The 12,142-nt window shown below is 37.0% G+C and overlaps 1 protein-coding gene across 2 annotated transcripts in view; it reads right to left on the reverse strand.

Moving 5' to 3' along the window:
- The window catches only part of KLHL4 (kelch like family member 4), a 108,469-nt gene extending 98,067 nt beyond the window's left edge, over positions 1–10,402 (reverse strand). The window contains exon 1 of one of the 2 annotated variants that reach the window (XM_051827398.2): positions 9,598–10,402. In XM_051827398.2, coding sequence (XP_051683358.1) covers positions 9,598–10,019 — 422 coding nt within the window. In that variant the 5' untranslated portion in view covers positions 10,020–10,402. The remainder of the gene's footprint in view (positions 1–9,597) is intronic. The other variant, XM_051827399.3, reaches the window with a different exon arrangement.
- Positions 10,403–12,142: the final 1,740 nt, after the last annotated feature.

Raw genomic sequence — 12,142 nt, forward strand, 5'->3', positions numbered from 1 at the left:
CTTAACTAACTATTCAGGCTGCATTGCCTTTTTTTTTTTTTTCAGAGAAAGGCATTTTGAACTTATCTTTCTACCTAGATTTCATTTTGCCCCATATCTATCTCAAAATCATATCTGTATCAAATCATATATCCTCCATCAATTTTTCCTACAAGATGTCCATGGCCAGAGGATACTTTCATGCTTTTGAATGTCTACATGGCTCAATGAGTAAGCAACTTCAAACTTTCTGATAATGCAGTGTTTTTTTGTGGCCATGAAGCTTTTCAACTGAATGCAATTCATTTCGTTAGCTACACTGGGCGCCTATAGTGGTAACCGGCATGTGTTATTTACCTATTTATTCTTTAGGGTGCCTAGGAAAGCATAATACAGGTAAGTAGGACTAATACTTCTTGAATGGAGGAAAACACAAAAGAACACCAACTCCTTAGGTAAGCAGCTGGCTTGTTGATTAATACAACAGACTTAAAACGAAATTAAATAGTTGTGTTGCTTCAAATTTCATGTGACAATCTGTTCCTCATGCAGTTGTTTATTAGTGTTGTTACAGATATGGAGATAAAGGACACTCGAATCCCACAGTGCTGACAGAAGTCAGGTGTTTTAGGGAAAAGCTAGACAAGAGATTTAACAGAGCTTCCATTTAGTAAGGTAGCAGGGGGCATTACCAAGAACCAATTGCTTAAATTAAAGACCTACTGAAAAACATTGCAAGGTGTTTAATATGTCTCCTGAGGAATCAATAGCAATAGACAGGGTGAAGAGGGCAAGAGATACACTCTGTACAGTAGCATTCAAAAGCACACAAGGGATAAGTCACTGTGACTGATAGTGACTGGCTAAGAAAAGTTAATTAGGAGTAACAAAGAACTCTGCATTCACTCCTGAATAATAAACATGTCATCAATATTGCTGTGTTTCAGCACAAATAATGATGACTATATAGTAATTGAGGATATATATCTATCTTACAGTGTTTCCATTGTAAAGTCTTTTTTAAAAAAGATTTATTTATTTTACTTGAAAGGTTGAGTTACAAAGAGAAAGGGAGGGACAGCGAAATCTTCTACCATGGGTTCACTCCCCAAATGGCAGCAAAAGCCAGGGCTGGGCCAGGCCGAAGCCAAGAGCCAGGAGCCAGGATCTTCACCCGGGTCTCCCATGTGGGTGCAGGGGCCCAAGCACTTGGGCCATCTTCTGCTGCTTTCCTAGGTGCATTAGCAAGGAGCTGGATCGAAAATGGCACAGTCGGAACACAAACTGGCACACATATGGGATGCCAGTAATGCAGGCGGCAGCTTTACCCGCTGTCACAATGCTGGACCACAGAGTAAACTCTTATGTATTGATTTTTGTGTAACATTTCAAGAATACCTATTCCACCCTAAAGCACCAAATAACTGAAAATTTTTTGATTTAGATTTCTTCACTTCCAGTCGTCTTTTCTTAGGTAGTTCTTTTAAGTCTATTTACAAAATATTTCCAATTATTATGGCTGCACGTTTTCCATTCTGTTTAGTGAAATTATCTGAATAGAACTCAATCATCACAAATAAAATGTGCTCAGTGGCTATATATTTCATTTAGCAAGGGAAAACAAAGATTTATAGATGGAAACTTGTCACATATGACAATCCATAGATAGCAATGTAAAGAAATAAAGAAACGAGTTGCAGGCTGTGTTTTCATGTTTTCTTTATCAAGGACTTGATAAATCATTTGAAAATGCCAAGAAGGGTGGGAATGGGGGTGGGAGGGCAGGCATGGTGGGAAGAATCACTATATTCCAAAAACTGTACTTAAGAAATGCATGAAGTTTGTATTCATTAAATAAAAGGTAAAAAAATGGAAATAGATATAACACATAGTTCTAGAAGAAATACCATAAACAAACCAGCCTGTGGCATAATGGATTAAACAGCTGCCTGTAACGCTTAGCATGCCATAGGGGCACAGGTTACTCCACTTCTGATCCAGCTCCCTACTAACATGCCTGGGAAAGCAGTGGAAGATGGACAAATTCCTTGGGCCCATGCACCCATGTGGGAGATCCAGATGAAGCTCCTAATTTCTGGCTTTGGCCTGGCCCAGCTCTGGTCGTTGCAGTTATTTGAGGAGTGAACCAGTAGATGGAAGATCTCTCTCTCTCTCTCTCTCTCTAACTCTGCTTTTCAACTAAATAAAATAAATCTTTCTAAAAAATACCCAAAAAAAAAAAAGAAAAAGAAAAAGACTTACCTATTCTCTGGAAAAGAATAGAGCAAACAAATGTTGGGACAACCCAACCACAGTTGTATTAATATACATGAGGAAGCAACAGCTAGTGTTATTCTACAGAAATGAATGGATGAATAAATAAATAGACTATAAAAAAAGAAAGAAAAAAGAAAATTCCAATAAATATGATACTTTATTAGGATCTGGGTTTTTCTCAGTGACTATAAAAGAAAGAAAATCAGGCATTTGGCTTAAAGGCACCCACATCTCATATCAGAGTGCCTGGGTCCAGGTTTCAGCTCTGCTCCTGATTCCAGTTTTCAGCTGATGTACACCATGTAAGGCTGCGAGTGATGGCTCAAGTATTTGGATCCTTGTCACCTCCATGACAGACTTGGATTGAGTTCCTAGCTCCCAGTTTCAGCCTAGCCCAGGGCTATCTGTTGCAGGCATTTGGGAAGTGAATCAGCAATGGGAGTGCCTTCTCTCTACTCCACTCTCAAATAAAGTGTTTTTTAAAGCAATGATTTGTCTGTTAAACCCTACTATGAAGTTGGTAGTTGCTAGGCCATTAAAGTTAGTGTACATCAAATAACAATCTCACATGCCATCTGAATATGACTTAACATCGTATGTGGTCACTGAGTATTACATAGCTTTAGCTAACTTCCCTAGAATTCCCTGTAAGATATTATCTTGTTGACAGTATATAGCATTTATATATTTGGAGAATGTAACACCCCATTGATTTTGACTTGGTAATCTTTTAACTAGTTGCCAAAAAAAAAAAAAAAAAACACAAAACAATCAAGAACTAATATCCAGTTTTCCCAATCAGATGGTCCTCTACTGTTGATTTGAGAAATCGACTTAATAAGACAGCCCTTGCTTAAATATTATGTACTTCTGAAACAGAAAGCCTATGATAATTTAATGATAGTATTTCAGTCCCCATACAGTTCACGTCCAGGTCCTTCCTTACTAACATCTTATATTGGTATGGTAAATGTTACAATTAAGTAATCAATACTGACACATGATTACTAGCAAAAGTCTATCTTTATTCATATTTCCTCAGTTATCCCCTTTCTGTTCCACCTTACAACTATTCAGCATGTCTCCTTGGGTTCTACTTAGTTGCGATAATTTCTTTGACTTTTGACAACACTGCTAGTTTCAGGATTACTGACCAGCTATTTTGTAGAATGTTCCTATATTTAAACTTATCTTTTTCTCACAATAATATTACGATAATGGGCTTGGGGGAGCAAGAAGACAGATTTATAATACTATTCTCATCACATCAAAAGAGGTGTACATGCTATTGATATAAACATACACTTCTGATATCAGATTTCTCCAATAACAGTGTAAATATACATCTTCCTGTCCCCTTGCCATGCAGAGCTCACATTTTAGAAAGAAGTCATTATGTGCAGCCCACTCTTAGGGTTCAGTATTCTGCTCCTACTTCTTGAGAGCAGAGTACCTACATAAATTATTTGAAATTTTTCTGCACAGCAGGTTTTTCTTTTCTCTCATTTATTCAATCATCTGTCTATAACAGTATGAAATCCTGCATACTTATTTTATATTTTGCTTTATAATCCAGTATCACTGTGTTGTTCAAATTGTTCCATTTTTGACCATTAGAAGAATTTTTCAGTTGGTTCCTGTGTCCCTTTGACTTGTCTCCACTGCATTTTTAAGAAATTCTTATTTTTTGACACTACAACATGTCCCAGGTACATATTGCAGAATATTGTATTTAGGATAAAGGCTATTTGTGGAAGATCCAGTGTTTCACAATCATCTCCCTTAATTTTGATTTCCCTTCTTTATTTTTTAAAGTAACTAATTTGAGGAGGAAGGAGAGAGAGAGAGAAGAGAGAGATCTTCCATCAGCTGCTTCACTCTTCAAATGGCCACAACAGCCAGGGCTGTGCCTGGCCATAGCCAGGAGCCTGGAACTTCAGATGGATAAAAGGGACCCAGGTACTTGGGCCAACTTCCTCTGCTTTCCAGATGTAATACCAGAGAGATGGATGGAAAGTAGATCGGCTGAGATTCAAAATAGCACTCCAATATGGCATGCTGACATTGCAGGCTGCCGCTTAACTCACTACACTACATCACAGGCCCCTGGTTTCCCTTTTTTAAATACAAGAATTTCACACCAATATACAAGTACACAATAAATACATACACATATATATGTATATATATATAAACATAAACATATGTGTGTATATCTAGCTTATAAAAGGTTGCAACTATTTTCACTTATGAAGTCATGAGAAAGTCATCAACAAGGTTAGCATTAAGGGGCAGAATTCTTACAGGGGTCAGAAAAAAAACATTGAAGTCTAAGAAATAATTTTCAAACTTGCGTATTAAGTGAGTAGTTGCACAATTTGCAACAGCTAAATATAATTACTATGTTATTCTTGGAGTCATATTATAAAGCACAACATATTTTAGTCCTTTATTTTTATATCCACATGTAGAAGTGAAGTGATACTTGCCTTTCAAATATTAGACATAATAGTCACAGGTATTTATTTATAATACAAAGGTACTTTAAAATGTTCATGGCAAAGAATTAAAATATGAGTGCTTTGAATGAAAAAAATTTCTGAAAATATGAAATATTATTTGCATCTACATAAACTCATACTTTAATTCCATTTTCCACAAACATTTTAAAGAAATGTGGCCCGAAAGTATCACCAGATTGCTATATATAGAAGAAAGTCCCAATTTGTCATCCATCAAATGTATCCTAATAGATGCTGATGTCAATTGGTATGCGATACCACATTCTCAGGAATGAGACATGAGGACTAAGATATCTCACTCTCAGGAATGAGGCCAGAAGTAACAACAAATTAAAATCAAACAACACAGATTCTAATTCTGAAAAGGCTAGGAATCATTGCATTAAATATAAATTATTTGTTTATATGCTTTAAATTTAGTAAATCAAATGAAAATCTTTTGTAAATTTGCATTTTCAATCATTTTAAACTATATTTTCATCTTAATCTTTCTATAAACAACCATAAAACCGTAGTCTATTCCTTGTTCTTTCCTTTGCAGTCGCAGTCTCTAATGAATAATGCAGTGTAAAGTGAAGCAAGCCTAGCTCTGAACTTTAGAAAACAATACTATTCTTTGCCTAGGATAAAGATAAGCAACAAACAGACATCCAACAAAATGATATCTGGATAAATATGAACTGTAGTTGTGAATGCTATTTTCACATTAAAGATTTTCCTTGACAGCATGAGAAAATATATGGAAAGTGCTTCATGCCTGGCACAGTGTTTATCAAAAGATTCTTCTTACTTTTAATGCTGTAATGCTGTTGTCTCATGATTGTTACCTTTCCAAAGTCATCTCCTACCACTCTATTGAGCACTCTACTCCAGATGTACTATCCTCCCTTGTGTTTGAACATATCAAGCTCACTACCATCTCAGGGCCCTTGAAATTGCTGTTCTTTCTTTCTGCAAATATCTCCTTGAAAATATCCACAGAGTTCACTTTCCAATGCATGAGAGAGTGTCTTCAAATAAGTTTCACTCATTTGGATTCAGGATTTCCCTTATGAGTAAATATTTCCCAAGCAGATTCCATATCACAGATGGGTGTGCAATGAGGATGAAGACCCACAGTACATTTGATCCTATCTGAATGGCTTGGTTAAGAAAGCAAATAGACTGTCATGTGCCTGTTTTCACAAGGGCATAGGCCCCTGTCCATGAGGCGTATGATCAAGTAGCTGAATAGCCAGATCCCCAGAGGACAAAATGGCACCATGGTTACAGGATGACTGGAAAGTCACCTCTGTGACCACGGGCCATGCATGTGATGCTAAAATTGTTATAATGAACAACAAGGCAGGACATATTTTTTTACTTCATAAGTTATGTTAAAGGATGTTTTGAACATTAATCAATGGACTGTGCTGGGACATATGACATTAATTTGTATAGAAAACCATGAATGGTGTACACAGGAACAGTAACCTCTCATTTGCTTCAAATTCTTGAGTCAGACATTTTGTCTTCTTCCTTCATTTCAGTTAAATCTCTGCTCTAAGATTACTTTTCCAGAAAAGTCTTTCCTATCTGAAGGAGCACCTTTTCCATCAATCTCTTCTCCTCCAATTTTTATTCATGTGATTTATAGCTCTATAACATTGTAGCTTTAGTTCATTTTATTGCACCTCTCTCCCCAGTGGAATGTGTATTCCATGAAAACAGCTTCTCTGATTTGATCTTGTTTTACCACTAATACCTAGAAGAGTTCCTGGCACACAATGGTGCTCAGTATTTCTGGAATGAATTAGTGAATTCTAAGTCTTATTCATCCAATTCTCCTTTCTTTGGAATATCAACATACACAGTGACAGCTGCATTTGTTTCCAGGCAAATTTCACTTTAAAATTGGAAAGGACTCAAGTGCAGTGGGAATTTTGAGTGTTGTCTAACCATGTGTCTAGCAAACACACACAAAATCACATATCAGCACAGTTACTAGGTTCTGCCAAAACTTAAAGCCCCAACAGGTAGGATGAGCCCGTGCTCCCCACTCCCTTCAATTTCTGCAAACTAAACAACTATGTTAACCTCCAATTTTATACTAGGCTATGTTCTGGACCCATAAACAACTTATTTGCATTTTATTTTATGTCTTCAAACACAATGAGGAAATAAGTCTGTTTTAGCAAATGATGTTTAGCAAAATCTTAATATTAAAAATGTGGCATCCACTTGTGTCCTTATGCCATCATTTATTTATGAGAAATTTCAAATATTTATATATATAATTTCATGACTAAATATTCTATTATGTAGGAATCATAATCATAACACACTATTAAATATTCTGTATCTTGAATGTTATGACTGCAATAAAGGATTCTTAAGTAAGGTAGTTATGGGGATGTAAAGATGCAGTTAGTAGATAATTAGGACAATAGTGAAACTATCACTGAGCCCAAGTTTCTGATACTAGACATATTGATGTACATTCTCACAGCATGGAATCATGATACAGAGCTGTTTTTAAATGCATTGCACACACATAATTCAATTACACAGGAGTATAGTTGCATTTAAATCCTCAAAGGAAGATATTATTATGCTTTTAATATTGGTTTCAATATTCTTCTTAAGACAAATAGTGAGTTTTTCTGTTAGATGCATGTTTGTAATTTGGTCCTTTCTCTATTCATTGTCTGTAATATTTGTAGAAAGTGGAGTGGCATAAAGACCCTTACTTTACCCTGAATGTCAGAGTTTACCTTGCACTAGTTTGATAATTCTCCATATTGACCACAATTTTCCTTTTTGTAAAAACCACAGGTGTTATAGTGAAGGGATGACAGGCTACTGTCAACTTAGCCAGATCCATTCCTTGTACTCCCCAATATTACTGGAGAAGAGAAATGTTAGAGAAACAAGATGTCAGAAAACTCCTAGAATTTTCCTTGACCAAGACCTGGAGATTTAGAATGGACAATGAAAGGGTAGCAAACCACCACATTTCACTTAATAACATATTCAATGAACCCCTTTCTTTCTGCCTAACGTATCCCTAGCATATCAATAAAACCACTTCCTGTACTTATTTTAAGAAGTCATTAACTTTCCACAGAAACCATAGGTAGGACAATTAATAGAACATTTATTTAGAACATGAAAAAAGTCAAGCATGAAATCAAAAGAGAAGAGAAATATATTTCTTAAAAATTGCTTGGTGACATTTTTAAATTTGATGTTTTATCCAGCATTTTCTCTTATTATCTAATTAATATACATGTGCTATAAATTTCATTCACAGATTCTCAAAGATGTTTGTTAGAAGAGTACAGTAGGTAATTTAGACTTCCCTACAGCAGAGTTAAAAGTATTTATTAATGGCAAACATCAGCACTTTTAAAAACTGTTGCTCATGGTGAGAAAAGAGAATTTAAAAATCTGCTAAATCTTAAAGTATGGACTGCCTGTTATTTGAGAATCTGTTATGTGTACCAAATGCAACTTTCAATCACAAGAGATACATAGCATTTCCCTAGGAGATAGCAAAATGTGTACAGAAATTCACAAATACACACTTTATTCTTAAGTCTATATTATGGACAATTTATATTACACTCAAAGTCATTCACAAAATCTTCATGTTTACAGTTCAAGACAGATGAGTTCTATAAAGACATCATTTTGCAGAGTTTAGTCATCTTTTGCCATGATGTGGTTATATGTTGCTTTAATATTATGGTTTGAGCTTATGGCAGTAAGACAAGGAGGATATATTGGGAAAACTTATGTCAAGGGGCAAATGTTTCTGTCCCCTAGAGAGACACAGTATGCCAAATATCCAGGTTTCCAAATAATTTGGCATAATTTCCTGTCAACTATTGTATGATTTGAAACATATCAAAAATATTTCCTTTTCTGTGCCATTTCTACTATTTAGTTACATTAAGAAGATTTTCAATTGTGCCTAAAGCATTTTGAGAATATAGAAATTTTTGATAGTCAAAAAGAAAAAAGCCAGAGAAGTAAAGATTCACTAGGCTAAGTTATATTTGGCAATATAAGAGAGCAGAACATAAGTTTCTTCCCCTCCAACAATACCAGTGGACACAACAGTAAATGTAAAATCCAATGTTTAATAAGCTTTACCCAAACTACAATATATTGTCACTTTTTATTGCACTTTAATGTCCTGAAATAGCTGTTATGTGCCATTTTCTACTTTAGGATCTTATTGCTGTAAGAAACATTTTATTTCTTATTTTATGTGGAAGAGCTTCCTGATTTGTTGCAAGGAATCTCAAATGTCAAAGGAAGCTGTTCTATATTCTCATATCAATACAGCATAGTTTCAAAAGTCCACATGGCAACGATGAACTAAGGAACAAAGATGTGCTGAGCAGTTGCACTTTGATTTTGTCACAGTTGGCCTGACTCACAAAGTCAAAAAGAGTTCTGTACGACTCACGACACTTGTACAAAGAATTGCAGCTATCTGAACATTTTCAGCCACAGAGGATATTTGCAGAAAATTGCTAATCACAATAAACATATCTTAGAACTGAAACAAAATTCTTAACTGAATGGGGATGGACTAGGAGAAGAAACTCAGCACCCCCAAAATAATTCCCAACAATTATCAAAACATATATATTATTTCAGTTTTCCTTTAGAGACTTAGAGAAGAGGGTTCCTTGGAGTCCCTGATTGGCTGTATACAAATTCGGAGTTTATTACAGCACTTTCTATTTAAACTCGAAGTGAGACAGTATTTTCGAGGATAAGTTGACCTATGCTATATGGCTTTCAGTGATACGACTAAAACTCCTACCTTGCTGAAGAATCTTCTATGTTGTCATCAGCCATCATCTCCAAATCTTGTGAGCGTTTTTCATAAGCTTCTTTGAACAAATTCTCTCCTGTAACTGCTTTAGGAGTATCTTCATTTGCTTGAAGATGTTCTAGCAGGTTTTGGTGGTGCCAATTCTGAAGGGCTCTTTGATGGGCAGGAGCCGGTCCTGGCACTGGTGCCAGTATATTGTGGTGGACAGGACTGCTGCTTTTCTTTAGTCCGTTTCTGTCCCGAGAGTGGTTCTTCAACCTGCCCTGAACCGGGGTCCCTCTATGCTCATATCCTTCCTGCTGAAGGCAGCTTCCAGTGCTGGGCGAGCCTTGAGAAGGATGACTAAACCACCTCCAGCGTAGCCTGAGGATCTGTTTCACATCAAACTCTTTCTTGCCGGACACTGACATCGTAGCAGGAGGCAAGACAAAAGCCTTCTCTCACAGAAAGGAAACGGAGCCTTTGTTATCTCTTGTTTCTCTGCCTCTTCGTAGAACTAACAAAAGCACAAGTGCCCGGAGAGCAGTCTTGCTTGCTTTCTCTCCCCTCCCCCGCTGCCTATGGAACACTGTGAATACTTCTAGCCTTCCAGCTGAAGCAGAAAGCTGTCGCTAACAGTGTAGGTGGGAACCCATACTGACAGGATGATGAGGTCAGACCTTAAACAAGTAAATCAGCTTAGCACAGGAAAGCAGCTACCACAACACACTCCAGCTGCTTGATCTCAGGCTCGCAGCCCTCCCGCCGGGGCTTGCAACAATCTAGCCCACCTTCTTCAGTCCTGAAGTACAGGAGCTGCAGCTGAAAGCCAGGCAAGTGAGTAGAAGTGGGATGTTGAAACTCACTTCCTTCTAGCTTCTCTCCCTTCACACCGCCCCCTGCCAGGTTCATTTCACCAGCCCACTTCTAAAATTGTGCCACTTTGTCCTAAGAGACAGGGGAATTCATTATGCTCTAGTTGGGGATCCTTCTTATGGAAATTTTGAGAGTAATTCATTAAGGAAAACCATCTTGTCATCAGTTCCTCCACACTGATGTGTTGTAATTAATTACATCCAAAACTCTTCTGAAAATGTGGATGTCTCTATACAAAATTTTGCATTGAAAACTGAACAATTTCAGAAACATAAGAAAGTGTTGGTTATTCATAATCATGCACACACACACACACTTCTATGTATCTCTGCATGCACACACACACACACACACCCCTCTAGAGAATGTAGTAACGATGTTTTATGCCTACATATGAAAAGAGCAGTGCATTTCTAAGCTGGTTAGATTAAGAGATGTCTCCTCAGTGACCAAAGCTTAACAATGAGCAGTCCATTCTGGCTCCAAGCCAGTACAAACACTTCCTTATCATGCCCTTTATTTCCACAAGCAGTGTTAAAGGTTTATTTTCATTGCTCAGAAATCCTTATGAGAGGATGCAACAGGGCAGGTTTTGAACTCACTCCAAATGACCATACTGCTGGGTAATAACAGTGCCCCAGGTATTTCGAGATCTGAATGCACGACTCTGTACAGAAGTAAATGTTTCTACAACAGACTCTCATGTATCAGAAATTCATCTACCAATGCAATCTTGACACTGTTTGAATTTCATCCAAGTCGCAATGCCACGCATACTGGTCGTAAGTAGGAAGCTTTATTAGAGTATCCTTAGAAAGAATATGGAATTTGTATGCTTCTGGTTTTATGGTTAATGAGCTGTGTGACCTTACACAGCTCACTTTTCTTCCTCGCATCTCAGTTTCTTCATATACAATGTGAAGAAGCTGAGCAGATTTCTAGGTTTCCACCGGCACCAACACACAATGGGTTTAGAAATAAATGAGAAATTGAATGAAATGAATCTCTTTATGTTTTGGAAGGCACTTTTATCTCCAGGATTTTTTTTTAATATAAATTCTTTCCTGTCTTATTTTTCTATGTTATGCTTAATTTCTGTGTCAACTAGACCAGGGTAGGGCGTACAAGATAATTCTGGGTGTTTCTGTGAGGATGGTTTTGATGAGCTTGAATGTTAATTGATACCTTGAGTAAAGTGGATTCCTTTCCTGATTTGGTGGGATTCATCCAATCAGTTGAATGGCCGAATAGGCAGAAGGCTGATCCTCCTGGGCCTAAGAGGGAATTCCTCCTCCCTGACTGCCTTCAAACTGGAATGTGGGCTTTTTATATGGCCTTCAGACTTGAACTGAAACATCGCCTCTTCTTGGGTCTAACGCCTCCTAGCATTCAGGCTGAACCTATACCATGGGCTCTCCTGGGTCTCCGGCCTGCTGGCTTCTCAGCCTCAATAATCACATGAGCTAGTTCATTTTCTTTTTCTTTTTAAAACAGTGTTGCTTAGATGACATATTTTTAACATGCATTACAGTCAATGGCTTAATGACCTTACTAAATAAAGAACTCAAAAAATAAAAAGTAAAAACACCATACTCCAGTAGGAAGAGAGTCAAGGCCTATAAACAATAATCAAACGAAAAGAGTAAGCTAATTCCTTATAATCTCCTTCTCTCTCTCT

The sequence above is a fragment of the Oryctolagus cuniculus genome, chromosome X, assembly GCF_051225735.1.
Source record: "Oryctolagus cuniculus isolate XC-2025 breed Fujian yellow rabbit chromosome X, ASM5122573v1, whole genome shotgun sequence".
NCBI lineage: Eukaryota > Metazoa > Chordata > Mammalia > Lagomorpha > Leporidae > Oryctolagus > Oryctolagus cuniculus.